This window comes from Tursiops truncatus, chromosome 12 (assembly GCF_011762595.2).
Source record: "Tursiops truncatus isolate mTurTru1 chromosome 12, mTurTru1.mat.Y, whole genome shotgun sequence".
NCBI classification, from domain to species: domain Eukaryota; kingdom Metazoa; phylum Chordata; class Mammalia; order Artiodactyla; family Delphinidae; genus Tursiops; species Tursiops truncatus.
The window spans coordinates 31585671-31610464 of NC_047045.1; the positions used below are offsets into that span (position 1 = coordinate 31585671).

The 24794-nt window shown below is 36.0% G+C and overlaps 1 protein-coding gene across 8 annotated transcripts; it reads right to left on the minus strand.

Annotated features, from left to right (window-relative positions):
- On the minus strand, positions 1-24564 carry PNISR (PNN interacting serine and arginine rich protein). Of its 8 annotated transcripts, none has more exons than XM_019929462.2 (13): positions 24428-24535; positions 17756-17836; positions 15864-15978; positions 14222-14410; positions 12618-12841; positions 10992-11163; positions 9458-9648; positions 6443-6580; positions 5180-5279; positions 4396-4449; positions 3150-3320; positions 589-1675; positions 1-342 (listed from the first exon to the last, which is right to left on the minus strand). In XM_019929462.2, the coding sequence occupies exons 3-13, from the start codon at positions 15949-15951 to the stop codon at positions 312-314; spliced, it is 2445 nt and encodes an 814-aa protein (XP_019785021.1). In that variant the 5' UTR covers positions 15952-15978; positions 17756-17836; positions 24428-24535; the 3' UTR covers positions 1-311. The 8 variants fall into 8 exon arrangements, with proteins under 8 accessions (XP_019785021.1, XP_019785020.1, XP_019785022.1 ...); XM_019929461.2 differs by having other exon boundaries at positions 15864-15982; XM_019929463.2 differs by having other exon boundaries at positions 15864-16002.
- Between the last annotated feature and the right edge of the window lie 230 nt (positions 24565-24794).

Here is a 24794-nt window from a genome sequence, read left to right on the forward strand (position 1 = left end):
TTAACAAAAATGAACTAAAGAGCTTTATTGACATCACAGTACATTCAAGAATAATTTTAAGAACATTACAGCTGAAAGAGAATGGCATGTTTATAGTCTTATTATGCACTATTTTTTGAAAAAATGTAATACAAAGAAATCCTATTAAGTAACTTGGAGCAGCATTTGGAAAAAGTACACCTATTTACAGATTAAAAAAAAAAAAAAATTCTGGTTTCACCTACACAGCCACAATGTGCCTCTATAATGAGACAAGCCCTTAAAACTCATGGAATTTTTTAAACATCATGGCATTCTTGCCACATCATTCCTCAGCGTTTACGACGGGGAGGGGTTGTAGATCTGAAAAAAAGAAAGGGAAAAGATAAAATTTAAAAATAAAAATGTATTTTATACTAAAGAATCTGCAATTTTCAAATAAATAATATTATATAGGATTTCTAAAATTACTTAAGACTATGATCATTTATCAAGTACCAAACTGAGTTTATTAAAGAGAGAGAGAGAAAGGACACTTTCAACTTTGCATAAATTCAGTCAAATTTTTTTTTTTAAAAATCAGACAAAATACTTTAAAAAGTATACTACCTTGATCGGGACTTAGACTTGTGTTTGCGGCTTGCCTTCTTACCAGACCTTTGAGATTTCTCCATGGATCGCGATCGACTATGTTTAGGCTTCTTAGCCTTCTTTTCTTTGCTACTTCCTGGAGATTCAGAACTGCTCCTTCCACTAGAATCAGAGCCTGAATGTTTTTTACTGTCTTTGGTAGTACTTTTCTTACTATCCTGTCTAGAATCATGTCTTATGATTTTAACAGATATAGAACCACTCCTAGAGAATGTTCTTTCACTTTCTCGTTTCCTTTTTAACCTATCATCCTGACTACTGAACTTAAAATCTTTTTCTTCCCTTTTTTGTTTCTCTTTTCTTTTATCCTGTTCACGCTCCCTTTCTTTGTCTTTCTTTTTCCTATCTTTATCTATACTTCGACTCCTCTCTTTTTTCCTCTCTTGTTCTTTAGCCTCACCTTTATGCTTATGACTGCTCCCACTAAGATTTCCACGTTGATCATCAATTTTACGCCTATCTCGACTCCTACTGCGACTGGACCGATTGGTTCGCCTATCCCTTGAGCGACTTCTACTTCTACGTCTCTCTCGGGAAGGACTTCGATTTCTTCGTCTTTCTCTTTCAATGCTAGTTCTATTAGACCTCCTCCTATCTCTAATCTTTACTCTAGCCCTATTGCTCTCTATTTTAATTCTGCGAGAGTAACTTCTACTCCTACTACGCCTAGCTTTAATTGTTGGCGATCTACTCCTACTATGTCTCTTTTTTCTTTTAGGAGAAGAAGATCGGGAAGAAGTGCGACTACTACCTGAGCTAGAACTGTACGAAGAGCTAGAGACAGTACTACTAGTACTACTACTTCTGCTATTGCTACTGGAACTACCACTACTGGAACTTCCTGATCTACTCCTTCCTTGTTTCTCTTTTTCTTTATGCTCTTTTTTTGGTTCTAAAACTGATGTAGTTTCATTTGGAGTCCTTTTCTTTTCATTAACCACATCACCATCTGCTTCTCTTGCTTCTAGTAGTGATAAACTATTTTGCTCTTTATGGATAAATTCATTCATCTCTTTTGTAACCCTTTCTGTTTGTTGCTTTTCTTCTGAAACAGAAAAAGACAAAAACAGTAAGAAAGGCAAACGTGCAATGAAAAAACTCCCATGCTACCAAATTTCAAGCTATCAGACTACAAAAATACAGCAGCACTGTTCAACAGAAATAGAATGCATAAGCAATTCAGGGATTTTTAACAGCTACATTTAAAAAGTAAAAAGAAACAGGTGAAACTGATTTTCATATTTTATTAACCCAACATATAAAAAATATTATCATTTCAACATGTGATCAGTTAAAAAGAATATTGAGATAATCTGCTTTTTTTTTTTTTTAATGTAAAGTCTTTGAAATACAGTGTGTATTTTATACCTACAGCACATCTCAATTTGGGCTGGCTTCATTTGAAATGCTCAATAGCTACATGCAGTTAGCTGCCTTCCTGGACAGTACAGCAATAGAGTACCAAATTGTAGAGGTACAGTAAAGCAAGTAAGAAAAGATTTCCCTTTTGTACAGTAAGGCAACTTGAAGGTAAGTAAGTAATTTATAGGAAATTTTTGGCTGTTAACTCTTAATAATTACTTCTCAAATTGTCCAAATAAGATTTTTCAAAAAAGAAATTCTAAATAAATATTCTTTCATTATTCCTAGTATCATTATATAAACTAAGAACTGTATACATGTACAGCATTTTACATAAAAAACCTTCTAAAAAGTCCTCTATTATCCTTAAATATGCTAGCACTAATTACTTTTCAATAGTTTACAATATATTTCCCCTTTCAAAAGTTTTTTCATTTTAAGAACTTTTTTTTTCTTAAAGATTTTTTGATGTGGACCATTTTTAAAGTCTTTATTGAATTTGTTACAACATTGCTTCGTTTTTATGTTTTGGGTTTTTGGTCTTGAGGCATGTGGGATCTTAGCTCCCTGACCAGGAATCAAACCTGCACCCCCTGCATTGGAAGATGAAGTCTCAACCACTGGACCACCAGGGTAGTCCTGTTAAGAACTTTAATAAGAAATAAAAATACACTAAATAGCTTAACTTACAGCCAATGGAACTAATGTCTCCCAAAACAAAACAAAAAAACTTTTATAAACTATAACTTTTTACAATCAATTCTGACTTTGATAAAAACTGCAAATGACCAAAACACCTTAGTTTCAGTTACATCACATATTATTTATAATCTAGCCTTGATTCTATCATTGGTATTTCTAAGATGGTTATAAAATAAAAAGAAATATGGGGCTTCCCTGGTGGCACAGTGGTTGAGAGTCCGCCTGCCGATGCAGGGGACACGGGTTCGTGCCCTGGTCCGGGAAGATCCCACATGCCGCGGAGCGGCTGGGCCCGTGAGCCATGGCCGCTGAGCCTGCGCATCCGGAGCCTGTGCTCCGCAACGGGACAGGCCACAACAGTGAGAGGCCCGCGTACCGCAAAAAAAAATAATAAATAAAATTTAAAAAAAGAAATACGAACAGAACTGTACAAACATTGAGTCTAAAAGATATACCTTCCATCTGTTTATCATGTAACAGCTGCTGTTCTTTTTCTTTTCTCCAAAAAGCTTCCTGTTTTTGCCGGATTCGGTGCCGTAATTCCTCATCATCAGTGTCAGATGACTCAGAACCTCGGTCGCTCCTCTCATCTTCACTGTCTCCTGATCCATAACCACCCAGTCCACCTGTGTGCATAAAGCCCAGTCTATCATATGTAAAAATTATTCTAGGCACTAAAAACTTTTTAAGGTCCGAGAAGAAAGCTCATTTCTTTTTTCATTGCTTTTTCTTGGAAGAATATGCTTATTCGGGGTGGGGAGGAGTATAAATTACAATGCTTAAGGAGAACACAGAATCCTCAAGAAAACTGATACTTAGTTTCTTATTCTTTCAAGAATATTTCATATATTTCTCACCATAAGGGAATCTTGAAAATTATTGTCTTACTGTCCATGCTAACCAACAAAGCCATTTAATAGGGCAGTAACAAAGCCTTACTAAAGCATAATCAATTCAAACTACCTTACTCAAATTTATGATGATCCTGAAAATATTTCTAAAATTAACTCTTTCTTTATTCAAAGCTTAGAAATCCAAGGGATGCTAAATATTTTTTTCCTAACAAAGTTGGAATACTGTAATTCTCACTGATGCAGAAATGCTTTGGTGCTAAAACTGCTCCCCACCCTGAAGTGATCTAAATAGTAATCATAACAAAATCACATGGGCATTTGGTTTTACCCATTTCTGTTGACCCTCACAAATATTAATTTGAAATGATGATGTGGAAAAGGCAAATTCAAGCTCTTATATACTTGATAATATATCATGCAAATTGCAAATTACGAACACATCACTACTATCATGCTGTAAGATAAACCCTTTCCTCTATGTAAAAACTTGACTTGCTGCAACACAATCTAAATAAAGGTCCTTAAGAGCAATAGCGGATAGGTTTTTCCCTACGGCATGTATGTAATAATTCTGAAAGTGAGCTTAAATGCTATCATGGCTAAATTATGAACTATTATAACTTGTACTAATAAACTATGAATTAGCCACCACATTTATAATAATCCCATTGTGAATGCTTTGGTAAAAAAAAAAAAAAGAAAAAAAACCTTTTAGAGGCTATAACCCTAAAACCTAAATTTTATAAACTGTGTAGGACTAGTACAGTTTCAAAACAGAACACGTAGAGAGACAGGTAAGTGTCATTTTTCCCTTTAAGGCCCTCTCACAAATAAGGAGAATACTTACCGAGTCCAGTGAGGGAAGCCAGTGCACTGGACTGTGCCAGCTGTTTTGCAGGAGCTTTGTATCACATCAACAACAGGAACAACATGTTAACACAAATAGCCACGATTTCATAGTCATGAGAGTCTATGGTATTGTTAAATCTACTACTATTGCTGCTTTTTGGGGAGAGAAGAAACATTAAAAACATAACATTCATTTTAAACCAGTAGCATGTCTGGCCTTGAAATTATAATTCTGATGTGAGCTGTAATTGGTTGATAATGAGGAAAAATGTTGACCAGTACACTGGTATTTTTTTTTTTTTTAGGTATGGCCCATAATTCAAATTTTTCTTTCAATATACTTTTTAAGTGTTACTAAAAATATGGGAGGGGGGGACATTAGCTGCTTCTGTAAAAATTGTAAGTGGTAAACTGTGAAAATTCTGAAGGTTCATAATTCATTAGGCAAACTAGTTGTATTAGAAATCATATACCAATACCATGGTATCTATATATATAAAAAAAAATCAGGTGAAATTGAACATCAAGAATTTTCCACAATACATTTTATAGAACAACAGCAAAACTGCTAATCTGTGCTCAGGTAGGTTGGATAAAACAAAAGTATCTGTATAGTTTTTAATATGGTGTCTACAAATCTAACCTTTCCCAAAGAGTTAAAACATGCAAGAGAATATTCAAAATCTGCTAGTAATTCAACAAGGACAACAAAAAAAGTCCAAAGTAGCCACCAAAACCAAAAGACCCCCAGAAAAAGAGAACCAAGAACACCCACAATATACCTTTCGTTGCTTTCCGGTGTGCATCTTTGGCTACATAATAAATTTCTTCATCTGTGACATCCAGTAGAATTTCAGTCAGAAGCATTTTTGTCAGCAACATCTAAGGAAGGATATTTTATATTTTTTTTCTAATTTATTCTAGCTACTGATAGTTTGACATTTTCAAAAAAATTAAAAGGCAAAGCCATTTTATAAAACATTTTTAGAGAAGAGATCAGACCAGCTATTCCAAGGAAAAGAGTATCTTGAAAATTACTGTATTATCAAAACTTTAAAAATTTTAAAATCATGTGGATTAAAAAATATATATATGAATTTATCTGTATAGTAGAGAAACTGAATTCTAATTCTAGAGACAAAGTATTTTTTTCAAGTCCCTATTAATAAAAGTTTCCACAAGTGTTTTGAGAGGAATATCCCTTCATTTAATAATATTATTAGTAAGCAGCACAATACTAGTTTCTTATGTCACTTAGGAACTTACATTAACCCTCAGCTCAAAGTAAAATCTGAGGGGAAAAAAACAAGGAAAATAACAAAAAGGCAGTCATTCCATTCTGTGAGATGAAGTCCTTTTTTTCTTGATTACTATAGCACAGCGTACAATAGACTTGAAATAAGAGCTGGATTCTAGCACTGGTTTGGCTACCAACAGCTGTTTCAAATGTGGGCCTCTCTGGGATTCAGATTACTCATCTACTAAAATAAGAGTATACTGAATCAGCTTCATCTAAAGACATTTCAAATATCACTGGTCTTTCAATATGAGAAACGCAGCACATTATATTCCCAAACTCAGAAACTGACAATACACATTATAGGCACTGAAGTCTTTGAGAAATCTTGCAATGAAGAAATATGTTTAACTGTGTTCAATCCAGTGCTTCCTAAATTTATACTTCTACGCAGCCTTTTAATCTTTTTCAGTATTCAAAACACACATTTTAGAAAAATAATAAATAATAAATGTTCTCTTGGGTCTCATGTAGTAAAACACTGTTTAATTAAAAATGTGCTTAAATAACTGCTTTATAAGCTGTGATTTTGCATTGTTACTTGGATTTTGCAGACATTATCACCCAGCAAATATACATTTTATAACTGTTTCACAAGTTCTCTCTCAAGTTTGATAGCCAACCAATAATTTTAAAAATTATAAACAAGATAAACCCTATAATATAACGTAGCATGTCAATTACACCTCAATTAAAAAAAATTTTTTTAAGCCTGTACATGGTAAAGGTAAGAAATTTAACATTCTACCATTTGATACTCTTTCTCTTCTTCGGTCATTTCTGGTTCACTTTGATCTTCTTGAGGAACTGGAGATGGACTTCTGGTGACTTTTCCACTGCTTGCGGCCTCCACATTTTCAGTGTCTTCATCTTCCTCATCACTATCCTAAAAAAAGTAATAGCACTTTCGGGTAGCCCAAATTCATGCTTATAATATAAAATAATTATCTTATATATTCTATTTTAAAACCCAAATTAAAGTCTATGAAACATATATAAAAATGAAATTTCTCTAAATTACATTTTTGTGCTATAGATTTCATTTGATAATTTAAAATGTTACCTGAGAGGAAATATTAAGACTACAAGATGACTTATGAGAATCAATTTCAATTATTTTTCAATTTTTTTTCTAAGTTTTACCTTATTTTATAAATAACTAGAAGCACATCAGGCCCAGAGACTGATTTAATTAATATCCATTATATATGATGGTCCTGACATGAGTGGCGTGTAGAATTTTGGATAAATGCACCACAGTCATATTATTCAGTGTAACTTTTTTTTTTTTTTTTTTTTTGCGGTACGCGGGCCTCTCACTGTTGTGGCCTCTCCCGTTGCGGAGCACAGGCTCCGGACGCGCAGGCTCAGCGGCCATGGCTCACGGGCCTAGCCGCTCCGCAGCATGTGGGATCTTCCCGGACGGGAGCACGAACCCATGTCCCATGCATCGGCAGGCGGACTCTCAACCATTGCACCACCAGGGAAGCCCTCAGTGTAACTTTTACAGCTGTAAATGTAAGCTATTTACCTAAAATCATGTGACTTAAAAATCTAAAGTCAGTTTCCAGATATCAGCTAGCTAGTGAAATTTGCTTTTTTTAGCTACGTAACAGACAGATAAGCAAGAAATGAGGTCTACTTCAGATAGAGGAAATACCAGCAGTTTGTCTCTCTGAATGGTTTTAGGTTTTCAGTATCCAGAGAGCATACCTTAAAAAGGGGACTTCTTTAGGCAAAGAAGTATTCCATAGTCACTCTAACAATCCTACTAAGTAAAAGACAAGGTGATCACCTAAATACAACTATGGAAAGACTATTTGAACCAGGGGAAGATACATGTGACACAAGTCCAAAAGCACCAGGGAGAAGAGGGAGGATAATCTCCAAACAGTTTTTTTGACACTTAAAAAAAAACATCAAACCTGAAAATCCACTATTTCATGTCTTTTGAAAAAAATTTTTTTTTCTTTGTTAAAGGTAAACTTTAATAGTGGCAGCCTGTTGTTTCTTACCGATATAACACCCAGAATAAAATCACATCTTTGGCACGGTTCTTTTGTTAAAAAATAAAAGTAATTTATGGCATTCATGGAATTTAAGCAAAGCCAATCTGCTTAAGTCTAGTTAATCTGCTGTCTTTGAGACTTATTGCTGAAGCAGAAAATGGCCTTGGGAGGAAGAACCATTTCCTGAATTGCATTACTGGCCAGTGCTGTGGCTGTCATACCATCTAGGAGCATACTGCTGCTAAACAAAAAAATTTCTAAGCCACTCAATGCCATCTAACTGATGGAGTTCTTTAGTTTTTAATATTTATTTATTTTGACTGCACTGGGTCTTCACTGTTGCACGCGGGCTTTCTCTAGTTGCAGCAAGCAGCGGCTACTCTTCGCTGCAGTAGGTGGGCTTCTCATTGCGGTGGCTTCTCTTGTTGCAGAGCATGGGCTCTAGGTGCGCGGGCTTCAGTAGTTGTGGCTCGTGGGCTCAGTAGTTGTGGCTCGCGGGCTCTAGAACGCAGGCTCGGTAGTTGTGGCTCACGGGCTTAGTGGCTCCGCGGCATGTGGGACCTTCCCGGACCAGGGCTCGAACCCGTGTTCCCTGCATTGGCAGGCGGATTCTTAACCACTGTGCCACCAGGGAAGCCCACTGATGGAGATTTATTAAAGAGTTAAAACTTTATGTTACTTTCAGTGCCTATGTCAAAAACTATGAAAGCTATTACATCCGTTGGTGTAAGTATAGTTTTGTTTTATAGTCCATCACTAGGGAGTTAGCTGTACTACAACAAAAGAACACAGACTTGTTTGTCAAGGTAAAGCCTATTATCTAGCACCCCAATGAATAATTTCTCTCTGGAATGAAATGTTTTATAAATTTGCTGTCCCCTTTCTCCTTACTACCCTCAACAATACATACATAAAAACAATCTCCAATATACTTACTGAAAGTAATCTCAAGGACATTAATACTTTTGTATAAGCTAAATTAATATCTATTTATTTCAATACTTTTTTAAAATTAAAGTATCGTTGATTTACAATGTTTCAGGAGTACAGCAAGTGATTCAGTATACATATATTTTTTTCAGATTCTTCTCCATTATAGGTTATTACAAGATACTGAACAAAGTTCCCTGTGCTTTACAGTAGGTCCTTGCTGTTTATTTTATAGTAGTGTGTATCTGTTAATCCCAAATTCCCAAATTATCCCTCCCCCCACCTTTCCCCTTTGGTAACCATAAGTTTTTCTATGTCTGTGAGTCTATTCTGTTGTATAAATAAGTTCATTTGTATCTTTTTTTTTAGATTCCACATATAAATGATATCATATGATATTTGTAAATGTAAATTGGTGCAGCCACTATGGAAAACAGTATGCAAGTTCCTTAAAAAACTAAAAATAGAGTTCCCATATGATCCAGCAATCCCACTCCTGGGCATATATCCAGAAAAGATGAAATCTAATTCAGGAAGATATATGCACCCTCATGATCACAGTAGCACTATTTACAGTAGCCAAGACATGGAAGTACCCTAAATGGCCACTGACAGATGAATGAATAAAGACGACGTGGTGTGCATGTGTAATATTCCATATACACACATTGGAATATTACTCAGCCATAAAAAAGAAACGATGCCATTTACAGTAACATGGATGGACCTAGAGATTATCATACCAAGTCAAATAAGACAGAAAAAGTCAACTAACTTTTCACACAGATGTCACAAGGAGTTTTATGTCAGGAGTGTCTACTTACAAATTTACTTCTCTGAGGTAAACGAGGGCCATCTCCTCCTTCAGCATCTTCTGCAGCCTTCTTTTCTTTTTTGGACAACTGTGAACGTTGTTGTTCCATTCTTTCTTTCTCCAACTTCTTCTGCTTTTCACGTTCCATTTTTTCAAGACCTTCTCGAATCCAAGCTGGAAGAGTCCTGCGTTTTACTGCATCTGTTTCACGTGGGACAAAATATTCATAAGTCAGCTAAGTAAAAATTGTAAATGCATGAGTTTCTTATTCTTAAATTTCTACAATCTTTGTAACTTAAAAAAAAATAATTCTGGTGCCACTTGAGTGCTAGTGACAAATACTATCATTCTCCAGCAAGGCAGTGGTAATACAAACAATCCACTAGGGCTTCCCTGGTGGCGCAGTGGTTGAGAGTCCGCCTGCCGATGCAGGGGACACGGGTTCGTGCCCCGGTCCGGGAAGATCCCACATGCCGCGGAGCGGCTGGGCCCGTGAGCCATGGCCGCCGAGCCTGCGCGTCCGGAGCCTGTGCTCCGCAACGGGAGAGGCCACAACAGTGAGAGGCCCGCGTACCGCCAAAAAAAAAAAAAATCCACTAAACATAATGATTTTCTTTAAAATCATCAATTTTAATAGCAAGAGTGAACATTGCCTTAATGCTTATAATGTGCCAAGGCACTAGGGAAGTCCATCATCTCTCTTAATCCCCAAAAGCCCTAAAAGAGCACTACTATTACTCCATCTCTTTTTAAGTGAGGAAACCGAGGCTCAAAGAGATTAAGTGATGTGCTCAAGGTTACAAAGACAATAAGTAGTGATGTGGGCTAATTCACAGCCAACTGTTATACTATGCTGCTTCCTAAAATGTGAAAACAGAACAGAATTAAACAAAACCACAAGCCTTCACAGTAAGAATTCATCTGAACTAATATTATTCCTTAAGTTAAAACAGAAGTTAGAATCTTCCTAAAATGTCTACTTTGTGATTAAAAAAAAAAGAGAAAGACTTAAGTGCTAGATTTGGATGTCCAGATAAAAAGGAACATAAATATGTAACTTGTCAGTTGCAATAAACTAGTTCTATTATGTTATTTAAAAATTAAAATTTTCTGCCAAACACTATGGAAAGTGAAATAAAGAAATTAATCTGACAGCAGTATTATCAGATGAACTGAGAGTGCAAAGAGTCCATAGAGAGAGAACAGGAGATTTTAAAGGGGGAACTGATCATATACTGGCATAATGTAGCTATCAACATTGAAGAAATATCAACATGCTATGGTCACAATAAATTTAAATTTCATCACAAAACCTGGAGTTTAAGGTAAAGATTCATTTTAAAGAAACATATTCAAAACATTAAAGATTTTAGATAGCATGCATCTTTTTTGTAATTTTAAGGTTTATGACTATAAAAAGATAGGATTTTAAAGTATCATTTCCTAACATATCAGAGTATTAGAACAATTTAAGAAAATAAAACATCCTTTTTACATGATCAAAAAATCATGCCAATTGTGGTTCACTAAACTTAAATAGCTACCAATTTGTGGCGGCTCCTGCTTCACAGGAAGTGCAATAGGTGAGCGCTGCCGATCCCTGAATGATGATGGTCTTTCTCTTCGATTCTGGGGAGGTGCTGGAGGTCCTGGAGGTCCTGGTTGCCAATAAGGAGGATGAAATCCACCTTGCGGTGGACCAAAAGCAGCCCCATGCTGAAAGAGTATTGCAGTTTATTTTTCTTCACATTAATACAACATACTCTCTGGGACACACGTGTGTTATGAACTGGGACAGTAGAAATCCATGTGTGCAGCAAATCCAAGAATTCCATGGTTCTAATATCCACCGATATTTCTGTAGCCCCAAGAACCTAGGCTTACTTTTCCTAAGAAAGATAAAGATTTTCTGCCTACGTAAATGCAAAGAGCCATATAAAATCCAGCTGATAATACACTATATTCAAGAAGTATAAAAAAGGATATATAAATGAGCTTTTTCATTCTGAATCCATTTATATCCTTCCACTACCAAGAAATCAAATAAATGCCAGTTTTTCTGTAACTAGAAAACCACAGGGAAAAAAAGTTTTAAATCAATTCCAACTTCCTAGTTATGAACTTATTTCTATCATCTTGCAAGAAATATCTATTTTAAGCTAAGATAAAAGCTACTGAATCATAACATTATATTTTTTTTTTGTAATTTTGCCATTTTCAGATGCTTTTCTAAGCCAGATGCCAGCAGAGCTCTTTGTCTTGTTAGCATGGGGACCTACCAAGCAAATGTTGTCTAAGTAGAAGCTCCCCACTACTACATTTTTTCAAAACAAAGAGAAACTGTCCTATCTGTATACCAAATATTCATATACAAAAAGTATCTGAATGATTAAGAGGATTACTGTCTCAAGGTGAATACTGTTTACGATTATGCCCATTATCCATACAATTAGTGAAATAACATGGGTTTTTCCCAAAATTTTAAATGATAGCTCAGTTTAAAGGTAACGATTGCAATCAATTATTTCAAAATGACACCTAGCACTATAATTTAAGGGTGGACCCTGGCAGAGTGATTAGAGAAAATATAGCCCCTCTTAATGACACTATTCCCCATAGAGTTCTATGTCCCTAGGAATGAATTAGATGCTACAAAGAAAATTATGTACAATTCCATTAACATGTCATGTCAGAATGGAAAAAAAACGACAACACTAGAAAATGTCTTAACTCTACATAGCAGAAGGAACTGCATTTAGGAAGATGATCTATGTTCTTCATGTATTTTATTCATGTCTTAACCATAATTTTTGATAAATAATGTATTCAACTACCGTGCATTTTCTAAACTTTATTTAATGTTTAAAGGTACCATCTTGAAATTAGAAAACAAAACATCATATAGCTATTGCACTTACACATTTTGCATTTTATCCAAATTTTTCCCTAACAATCCTTTATACCATTTTCCTAAGCAAATCAAAAACCAGAAAATAAAAATCTAATGATTTTAATACTCAAAAACTGATAACTTTTTTTGAGACATAATATGTGCTTATCTGTACAAGACTGAAAAGTGAAACACATATCTTAGGTACTCTTGATGAGACACCTCCAAAGAATGGATTACGTGCACATCTACAATATTAAAGCAACAAAATATCTTTCACCTGATAGTCAAACTGGTTCACTGGCCCCACTGCAAAATTATCGGGTGGTCCACCAAAGTTGTGATTGTTCTGGTTAAATATATGCCTGTTGTCAGGGGCAAATTCCCCACTGTCCTGACTGTTGCTGTCTTCGGAAGGAGGAACAATGTCCATTGGGCCTGGTGTTGGTGGCATCCATGGCTGCTCTGGAGGGGGGTGTGGGGGCTGCTGATGCATTCCCCATTCTATTCAGGATTTAGGCATAAAAACATTCAACAGGGGTTATAACAAAATCAGCACACATCTTTAAGATCTCAAGAAAGCTACATTTTTCAGTAAAGAAAGATTAAAAAATTTATGACTTCTTGGTCCAATTTCTTTTGCATACCTTAAAAATAAGCAATGAATTAATCTAATAAATAATTCGAATGAGCTAACTTCCACTCTAATTCATATCCTAAACAAATGGAAACCAAATGCCCAAAATTATTTTTAATGAACATAACAAAATCCAAAGCAATCTTCTGTTGAATTTTTCTATTTCTGTTCAGTAACAATACCATAAAAATAATACCTTGAGATTTTTATATAATTCCTTTCTTCCATGAACACATTTATCCTCACAACATCCCTGTGAGGTAGGGAGAAATCAGGTACTATTTTTGCCAATTTCAGGAAGGGAAATTGAGGCACACAGAGGTAAATCACTTGCCTGGGACACAAAGAACACCAGCAGAGTAAAGTTGGGGAAGTGGGTTGGGGAAGTGGGAATGCCAGGGTGAATCACTGATGAACTTAGGAACCAAAACATTTTCAAATGTGGGAAAATTTGGCACAGACTCCAGAAAACTAGAAATGAACTACTTCTCAGTATTAAAGATTAGAATATTCGTTATTCTTTTAAAAGTGATATTAGAGGATTACTTCCTGAGTTTTCCATTCTTACATTGAGAAACAATAGTAAGTACTAATAAAGAAAAGGAGCTATGACTTCACCATTAGCATAATCAAAATAAGATTCACCTATAAAAACGTGAAGTGACTGTTAAATAATTAATAACACAAGTCATAGAAAACTGAACTAGCATCAAGGAACCTAGTCATACTGCGAAGTAAAAAAGCAAACAAACAAAAAAAATAAACATAAAAACTTATGGAAGATCTTCACTATCTGAAAAAAAGGGAAGAGAGAGATGGGTGGATGGTGGGGGCAGAGTATATTTGACAGACTAATTTGTCACATAGTGACACAATTTTTCTTTAATTAGAGACTAGACATGTTTTGCTCTGCCAGTGCTGCTGCTGAAAAGGCCAGAGGTTGCAACAGAGAGACATAGAATGCTCTCTTCCCTAGATGCCAAGTGAGGTTTCCAGTGTTCCCAGCCCCTGTCAGCCTAGGAATGAAGAACCAAGAAAAGAATCAAACTGAGTGCCACAATGCTAGCAGATGAGTATAGAATAATTTTAACCACAAAATTTCAAGGTCAAATATAATTGAAACTGCCTAGTCTTTAAGAAGCATTAATTTCAAGAAGTCATAAAACTAAGCAAATTAAACAATTTAATTTTAATCCTCATTTTATTTTAAAAATAGTCCTAAAATTTGGAAAACATAAACAACAAACCTGGTTGCCACATTCTGTTAAAGTTCGAATCCCCTTGGAAATTCCCATGATTGTTTGGACCAGACTCCATTGTAGACATATCTTGTCCATTTGGCATCATTCCTGGTGGTTGTTCTACCATGCTTTGCTGTCCTGAAGCTTCTCTTTGGGCAATCCAAGCTTGAGCCAATGCAGCCCAGTCAATCTGGCCTAACATAATTTAACATAGCAGAATTTGGCATTCAGAATGTAGGAGCTAAAAAAACAGTGCCTCTATGTAAAACAAGCTTCTCAGTTATTCCTTACTAGAGATTTTAAATATTACACAATGTTATACTTGAAAATAATACATAAAACTAACCCATACTCAGGCTATAAAATAATAAAAATTACTTAAGACATTCAGAAAATTACTTAAGACATCCACAAAAACACTTAACCAATTTCTAATATTAACTCATAAGAAAATTTATTCCCTGCACCTTAAGTTTACTGAATTTTTTTAAACTCTTATTCCTTTTTTAAACCACTATAAAAACAAATGATTAACCTCACTCTTTCTCTAACAGGTCCCATCCAGGTCTACTCTGGATCCTAGATACCTCACGTGAATATAGATAGCTATTCTTGTTCCTTCTCAGTCACCCTTCTTTAGCATCTTTAACTCCCTTCTCTAGTCAAAATATATCTCCTTAACAACTTCTTAGCCATTCTTTATTCAAAATTCATTGTTTCTGCTATCTTAAAGTTCCTCCTTTCATCAAATATCTAGTTACCATTTTAAGATCTAATTCTATTAATAAAGTAAACAAAGTAGATTAAGATACAGTTTTTTACATCTCAGTTTAGCAAAGATTAAATAAATATATTCTCATACCTTTTGATGAAAATGAAGTTAAACTTGACAATGTACATCTAAAACTTTTAAATGTACAACTGTGATCTATCAAACCTAGCTCTTAGATTTTTTTTTCCTAAGAAAATAATTGGACAAGTAATAATGGTACATATACAAAATTATGGGAATGACTTCAAAAAGCAAAAAGTCACAGACAATCTATCATCTAAAAGTGGATTTATTACAGTACAGTCCTATAACAGAATGCTATGTAGCTATTAAAAAAAAGAAATAGGATAAGATTAACCCAGTAAAGGCAGGACAGTGGAAGGGGTCATATCAGGTTAAAATTGGCTACGAATTAACCACTGCAGGAGCTAAGTAATAAATGGGGGCTCCCTATACTCGTTTCTACATCTGTATATGCTTGAAATATTCCATATTAAAGAGAAATTTAAAAATGATACAGCATACCATCAGTTGACTATGATCTACATGGAATTTTAAGATTCCGAATTAACAAAAGTATGATTAAGCAACACATTTAAGACTTTCCTCTTTCTTTAGAAAACAAGAACTAAATCAGTTTTAAAAGTATTAAAATCTACATAAAGCTTTCTACTCTTTGAGGAAATCTTCCAAAGGGAAATCCATTCCCTAATATGTATGCTAGGTAAGATTATTTACAAGAAAAAATTAAAATCTGACCATAAAATGATCCAATAAACCAATCCCAACTCTACCTCCCTTAATTCCAGTGCCTATGTCCCACTCATCTCTAGACAACCCCCTCCCCCGTTCCCCAAATTCAATTTGTTTCCTTACTTGGATCCTGCTGGTGCTGGAATGACTGCATCCATTGTTGTTGATTCAAGGGCCATTGCTGCCAAGGCTGTCCTCCTTGATCCCACATCCTGACTTTTAAAGTGTATCTGATTTTCTGTCTTCAACAAAATAAACATAGCTTAAAAATGAGAATGAGTGTTCTTTAATGTTAAAGCTCACACATCAGAAATTATTATATGATGATACATTTATGTGATCAGAGCTCTAAAATTCTGCTCAAAAGGTTGCCAAAGACAATTGGAATTTTTTAGTTGGCAAGCAAGAGTATAAAATTTCATGTTAATGCTGATGTCAAGAGTTTGGGGGCAAGCACAGCTCTATTCAATTTAGCTCAAAAGGGGGAAAATATAATTTTTCCCAATATAACTCTCTGGAAATGTAATTATTTTGAAGATTATAAAAAAAAAGTGATTTAGCCTCCCTCAAACCAAGGCTCACTGAAGAGGGTAACCAGATAGCTCTAGCTAATGAAGGAAAACTCTTCCTTATAAATTATAGTTAATGAATGCATAAGGTAGAAAAGACTTAGAACATTGCCATATTGTCAAACCTAATAAAAACAGCTGATTCAGGCAGTCTTTGAAGAAAAGCTGATGGGAAATCAAAAATTCAAAGGTTGCCGAAATATCATCCCTACAGATTATTAAGTGTCTCCTCACGAGATACAAAATTACATCCCCAGAAGCACTATGAATATTTTCACCAAAAATGTTTACCTGAATCCAACTGAGCTTTCAGCTCTCACTTTCAGTGTAAAGGAATTATTAGGGGAAAAAGGTACTGGCCAAATAGTATCAAAAGAAACAATCAGACAAATCTAGAAGGTGAGACAGTCCACAAAACCAGGTATCTTTTCTTTCCTTTTTTTTTTGGTGGGGGGCCGCATCGCACAGCTTGTGGGACCTCAGTTCTCCGACCAGGGACTGAACCCGGTCACGGCAGTGAAAGCCCAGAATCCTAACCACTAGGCCACCAGGGAACTACCCAAGACCAGGTTTCTTAACATATAATTAACATGGAAAAGTAGAGGGGAAAAACATACATTAATACCTATTAAATCTAGGTGATGAGTATGGGGGCAGGGGGGTTCATCACACTAGTTTACTTATCTGTAAACTAGTTTGAAAACGTCCATAATAAAAAGTTTTAAATGCTTACAGTCATTTTATCTCTGTACTTCATCCAACACTGATATACAACCCTATTCAAGTACCAATGACACACATAGTAAGCAGAGTATGCTTCTTCATTTTTGTACCCCAGGACTTAGCACGTAGCAGGCATTAAATAAATGTTTACTAAATGAATCCTGTCAGACTGACCCTTTCCTCTATTCTAAAAATAATACAAAACTACGCCTTAGTATTTATTGCAGGGTCACAAAAAGTGGGAAAGCCAGATATTAAGGAAGTAACAGACACCAACTTTAATACAATTGGCTACTACAATCCAGGCTCTTAGAGCTTGCAACCACAGTCTTTGCAGCATTCTCAGAATGTTACATAGTTCTGTCAATGGCAGATCCTGACCTCTCAACTGAAGAACACTGTACATTAGGAAAGATGCATTCCTTTGTTATACCTTGTTTACTTATGAGTCAAGTGCACTTATCTTCTAGTTGTATTAATATATTCTATTATAATGGGATTATTAGAATACGGCAAAATAGGCACTAAATAGTACCACACCTGAGGCCAACAACTGTACTGGGTATCAATTCCAAGCTAAAAATACTTACTATACCTTTAAAGCCCTTTAAAGACCAATAACTCATTAGCACTCTTGAAAACTTTAATTAACTTTAATTAAAAAGTAACTAAATAAATAAAGAGGAACACCCAGAAGAAATACCAACTGCTATTTTGACTGACCTCAGAGGTTCACCTTCTGTTTAAAATTTAGGTTGATTCAGAACTACAGCTTGGAAGCATAGCAGCAAGATTACTTATGCCCTGAAAAAAAAAAAAAGTGTATGTTTGCACTTAAATTATGAAGAGCTATTTGAACTAATAAAAATAAATTCTAGAGATGCAACACGGAAGTGTGATCATCTCCAAATTAATTTGAACTTTCTCTTCCATTAATTTTATAATGAGAAAAGATTTACCATTATAAAGTTAAGGGAAACAGGTACATCACAAATGAGAAGGCAAAGCTTTAAAAACATTTTTCTTTCAAAAATATCTTTTTTATTTACTTGAACAATTCATTAACAATACAAAATAATGTCAAGCAATTTAGGAATTGTCATATATGCTGAGAAAAAAAGGAACAACAAACATTTTAAAAGATTTCATCCATCTGATATGAACTTAAATGGTACAAATAAGGTAATAAATTCAGATTTTTCTATGGAATTCTAAGTTTAAAAATTACATCAGCAAGGTGAGAACAACTTGTCCCTCAAACGGTTTCATCTTCTTCCCATTAATTTTTTTTTTTTTAGATTTTTTTTGATGTGGACCATTTTTAAAGTCTTTATTGAATTTGTTACATTATTGCTTCTGTTGTTTTTATGTTTTGGTTTTTTGGCCATGAGGCATGTGGGATCTTACCTCCCCAACAGGGATCAAACCTGCACCCCCCTGCACTGGAAGGCAAAGTCTTAGCCACTGGACCACCAGGGAAGTCCTCAGATTAATACCCAGATTAATACCTTTTTAAAGCTGATAGAAAGACAAATGTATTCATCTTTTTATCTTCCAAAGGTACCAGACAGCTTCTTGCTGCCCTAAAGCAAGTGACCAGCAGTCACTAAGCAACAAATGAAGAAACGAATGGTCTACAGGTTCTTCTTTCCCTGTTTACTTTTAAAGGTTAATGATAAGAAAGCTGTTGACCTATATACAGGAGAACCAAAAAAGCTGGTGTAAGCAGAGCTTGCTATGTTTTCCAAAGCTCTAATGGCACATCAGAGTTCACTGCATAGATTTTTCTGTCGCAGGTTGTAAACTCATACAATGTAGGCATTATAACTAGCGCTACACAGTGCGCACTGGAGTTGTAAATAGATGTGCACACAATAAAACCACTTTAATGATGAAAATGATGTATATTGACTCCCTATCATCATTTCCAATACATAGATTTACTTTTCTAGAAATCACTCTAAACTAAGTTTCTTTTACTTACTCCTGTTTAATGGTTATCATGGCCAACATTTTCAATTCCCCTTTTAAGCTTTCTGATTACCACCTGTCACCTAGACTTAAGAACACAAGCCCTGGTTCATGATGCCTGCCTATACCACTCAATAGCTGTGTGAATATGCGCAAATTAACTACTCTCTAATCCTTGGTTTTCTCATCTGTAAAGTGGTGAATGTAATAAATGTCTACCTCATAGGGTTACTGTGAGGATTAAATGGGAAACATATAAAAACTTGGCACAGAAAGCTTCAATAAGTAGTGGTCAATATCACCACTAAGATTTTCTCAGTATTGTTTTTGATAGCACTCAAGTTTACAACTGGGGGTGGGGACAGGTGATCAAGCCAATCCACTTCTACTCAATTCCATTTTCTTCTCTTAAAGCAATCTAAGACTTATCCAGATTTCATTTTATCTTTGGAATGTCCCTACTTCTCACAACATCATAGGTTGCAGCTTTTATTAAAACAAAACAAAAACTTCCATGTTTTCCTACGCACAAAGAGCTTTTACTTCCATATTTTCAAGAGTGATCTGTATTATTTGTAGCCATTTTTGTTTGTTAAAACCAACCGCTTCTAGTTTTACTATGCTTTCCAAAGCTCTTTTCCCCCTAAAGTTTTTATAGAAGCTATTATTCAAATACAATGATTGATACACTTAGGCTGAGAAAAATATGGAAAGGATGTAAAACTGTGAGAAACAGAGCAGAATAAAACACAGCAAAGAAGGTAACAGTAAAAGTCAAGGAAGTAAGAAGTTAGAAGCTATTTAATAAAATGCTTCAATTAAATCTGCAATTGAGAAACTTTATTTGGCTACAGAGGGTGTGTTGAACAAGGGTGTAGGTAAAACACCAAATGTTCAGTCTTTTTGGAAGACAAGTTAGCATTAAAGTATTTTATCAAAATTGTAAATAATCATCCCTCTGACCCAGCAACTCCACTTCAAGGACTTAAAACCATGGATGAGCATACACACCATGTAACTCAAAAACCTGCAGCATGTCTGTAACAGTGAACATCTGCTTTCAGTGACACTCAAAGGGCAGTAGGTGAGATAAGAGTGAACCATACAGTGGACTCCTATTCAGCCATTAAAATGAATAAAGTAGACTTTTATATGCTGTCATACACTGATGTACGAACTGTATTATGAATTGTATAGTGAAAAAAATCATGTGATACAGGATGAATAATGATGCCACTTGAAGTTCCTTTTTTTTTAAAGAAGAACACAATTTAGTATAGAAAATTCCTACATTACCAAAAACCTCTTAAAATTGGTAAGCTCTGGAGAGGGAAAACAGAGATGAGTTAACGTTAATTTTTTATTCACTATCTTTCTATATTCTTTGAATTATTTAACCATGAGTGTGTATTTTTTAAAATAAATCTACTACAGATTTTTAAAGATACGAAGAATCAGGAAGCTGGTCATGAAAATCTTCACGTGTTTTGTCTTGGCTCAAACGAGAATCTTCTTGAGGGCAGTGGAAATGTCTTAATAGTTATTTGAATTCTCCAAAGTGCTTTGCCCATATTAAGTGGTAAAACATTTTACTCATTCACTGAAATTTATTATCAAGTAAATATATTAATATTCAACAATGAAGATGAAACTCTAGTACTGCTACTCTGACTTTATAACATCAAAAATCAATTCCAATTTATTCATTCTTCCTTTAGCTTTAATTTTAAAGATTCTTAAGCTCCATTTCTCAAGTTTAGAGAAATGTGATTATTGATGAGCCAGGCTACAAGACTTTCCCTTTACAGGATTAAATTAATTGCTATTTCCTTGGAAACAACTGGGATTTGGGAAGAACAGAAAGATCAACAACCAGGATTTGCTGCAGATTATGCACATTATCGCACAGAGCTATAAAAATCTAGTTTATGAATTTGACCAGTGTTATGGATTGACTTGTGTCCCCCTAGAAGATATGTTGAAGTCCTACCTCCACTCCCATTAACTGTGAACATGACCTTATTTGGAAATAGGGTCTTGGCAAACGTAGTCCAGTTAAGTTGAGGTCATACTGGATTAAAGCAGGTCCTGATCCAGTAATGATTAGTGCTTTTAGGAGAAGACACAAGACAGGGAGAATGCCACATGACTACAGAAGCAGAGACTGGAATAAAGTGTCTACAGCCAAGGAAAGCCAAAGATTGCTGGGAACCAACAGAAACTAGAAGGAGGCAAGGAAGGATCCTCCCCTAGAGGAGAGACAGAAGAGAGAAGAAGAGAAAAGAAAAGAAAAGAAAAGGAGAGGGAGAGGGAGAGGGGGAGAGAGAGAGAGAGAGAGAGAGAGAGAGAGAGAGAGAGGGAGGGAGGGAGGGAGAGAGAAAGAGAGAGGGCTGTGGAGCACACATGCATGAGCCTACCAAAATCTTTATTTCAGTCATATCTGTAGCCTGGAGAACTGTGAAAGAACAAATTTCTGTTGTTTTAAGGCCAGTCTGTGGTAATTTGGTACAGCATCCCTAAGAAACTAACACAGCCAGAAATGACTGTCATTTATCTTATTTCTTACATGACTCTATATTAGAACATTCATTGCTTTGAGGTTCTTAAAATTACTTGCTTAAATGACAAACATTAATATTTGCAAAAGTCATCCCTTAGACTGTGTGACAGATAAATGAGAATGAAACTGTAGTGCTTGTTTTAAAGCCCTTAAGCATCAATTTCAAAATCAAAGAAATACAGTAACACACCCATCCTTTGGTGCATATAATGAAATGTTTCTCACATCAAACACAAAGTTTAGAAACCACAAAACGCAACAATCCTCTTCTCCCCTGCCATTTCAGTCTTACACTCCAGGTAATGGATCTCAAAGTCAAAAAGAAATCATTTGGATCAATTCAGATTAGGTGGAAATGGCACTAACAAAGTTAATCTTGTAATTATTTGAAATGTAGTAACCTTTTTTGATATTTGATGTGACATGCATTTTAGTATATATTGAAATACTTTGTAGTCTGCAGCTCAAGAAAGGTAGTCAAAAAATATTGGAGAATTGAATAGTTTGGTTATAGATACCGAAAAAAAAGTGATAATTGAAAAATAAATTTGGAAGAAAAAAAAAGAAATGTAAAAAGCCTAAAGGAAACAACCCCTCAGTGGCAAAAAGCACACGTCTTGGTTCTAATACCATTCTCTAACAAAGTAAAGGAATCAGGGATCATTAGAGAAATAGCTGATTCTTAGAACTAGGGCAAGAAATATACAAAATGAGCCTGGAGCATCTTGTAGTGCCAGGAAGTAAGAAGATGCTCGGGAAAAGGGGGAGGGGAAAAAAGGGGGGAGGAGGAAGATGGGGGCATGTCAAAGGTGCACAGTAGACAACTGAAGGAGCTACCAATGTCCAAAACTGGAACAATCTGGGCAATAAAATAAAGTATTACTGGATTATAACACAAATTATGACATAAATATCTATTGAATCCTTACTGACATAAATAAATTGGAGGGAAGAGACAAATCTTCCATGCGGAGGGATTCCAAATAAATTATGTAGATACTCCACCCTAAAGGAGGGAGAGCTTAACTCTCCACTCCTTAAGTGTCCTTTGTGCAAAGGTACTTCCTTCCCAAAGAGTACAATATGGAAAGGAGGGAGTGGACAGAGGAGAGTAACTTTACAGTGGAGAAATTAGACAAACACTACCTCAAGCAGGTGATCAAGGACAATATCAACATGATAAGTCATGTTCATAGTATGTAGCCTTGATAGAATGTGATGAAAAAGGCATTTTACCTCTGTGACCTTCTTCCTCAAAACCCCTAATACCAGTCTTATCATGAGAAAAACATCAGACAAATTCCAATAGCAGGTCACCCTACAATATCCCTAGCCAGTACCCCTCAAAACTGTCAAGGTCACTGTATTACTTTGCTAGGGCTGCCATAACAAAGTACCACAGACTGGGTAGCTCATACGACAGAAATTTATTTCCTTATGGTTCTGGAGGCTAGAAGTCCAAGATCAAACTGTCATCAGGGTGGGTTTCACTCTGGGGCCTCTCTTCTTGGCTTGTAGATGGCTGTCTCCTACCTTTGTCTTTATGTGGTCTTCCCTCTGTGTACTGCTCTTTTTATAAGGACACCATTATAGCACACAGGGCCTACCCTAACGACCCCATTTTACTTCTTTAAAGACCCTGTCTCCAAATACAGTCATATTCTGAGGCACTGAAGTTAGGTCTTCACTGTAAGAATTTTCAGCCTGTAACAGTCATAGAAAACAAGCCTGAAAAACTGTCACAACCAAAGACGACTACGGACACATGACAATTAAATGTTATAGGGTGTTCTAAATAGGATCTTGGGCTAGAAAAAGGACATTAGGTTTAAACTTAGGAAATGTGAATAAACTATGGACTTTAAATAACAATAATGTGTCAATATTGGTCCATTCAATGTGACAAATGTACATGTACCACACTAATATATGTTAACAATAGGAAAAACTCTCTGAGGGGGGTTGGGGGGTAGTTCATATGGTAAAGCTGTACTATCTGCTCAATTTTTCTGTAAATCAAAACTGTCCTAAAAAAGCAAAGTCTATTAACAACAACAACAAAATTTTAACATACAGTCTCAATCAACACCATCTTAAAAGAACTGATTTACTGTTACCTTACCTACAGCCACGTAACACCTTACAAAACACCTTCAAGGTTCTGGTTTTTGTTGCGTTTGCCTTGCTGCACTCAAACCAGAAATTCCAAGTTTATTTTGTTCTATGAATTAACCACCAACAACCAAAATGTGTCGAGTACCCATGATGTTCAGATGACAATAATATCCATCACAGGATAATAAAACTGAAACGTTGGAAGCTACCTCCTTCTTTCCCGAAGCTTACTTAACACATAGTGTCTATGACTTTAAAAACACATTAATACAAACTAAGGAACCTAACTGTAGTTAGTTAAAAGGACACAGTTGCCCTTCGCTGCGCCTGCGGAATCGGAGGTGCACAGCAGAGAAGGTCCAGGTCCGGGCCCCTTCCTCCTCTGCTCCCCTGCACCCCCTCCCCATAAGCGGGGGGGGGGGGGGGGTTCCCACTGCGCACGCGCAGTGCTTAACGGCCGGTCGGGAGCCCAACAATCACTCCCTTCTCTTCCTAGAGGGAACTCTCACAGTTAGAGGGAGAGGTCGCGAGCACTCTCCTTAATACGAACATTTCCTTTAAACCGGGAGCAGCGCCATGATTCACCAAGTCAGGCGGACGCCACCGCTTTAAGGAAGATGAGGTTCCAGCGGTCGCGCCAAGCAGCGTACGCAGCCTACGTGTTTAAGTTATGCTACCTTCGCCACAGAAACCAAGAAGATTCTAATGACCCGGAAAGTCCCCACGCCTAATCGTTCTCCACCACTTACCCACTCTGATTCCGGAACACCGTGTCGCCACCGTTCCTATAATACCTCTCCAACCCTTTCGATGCTTCTACTTCTTCGCGAACAAGACAAGATGGCGCCCGATTAGTCTCACCCGGAAGTGAATAATAATAACATCCGTTTGTCATTTGAAGCCATACTGTCCCACTGCCAGGTCTTTTACCACGTGACTGTACCCGGTTAACATTGTTTCAACGCCATTTTTGTTATGGGCAAAACCACCTCGACTATGTAGTCAACACCATGCAAATGTCTGGACATTCCTGTACGTTACCTTTTAACGTAGCCAGCGCCATGCCCGACCCACTTTTATCTTTACAGTGGGCAGAAAGCCAAGAGTTTGAGTGTT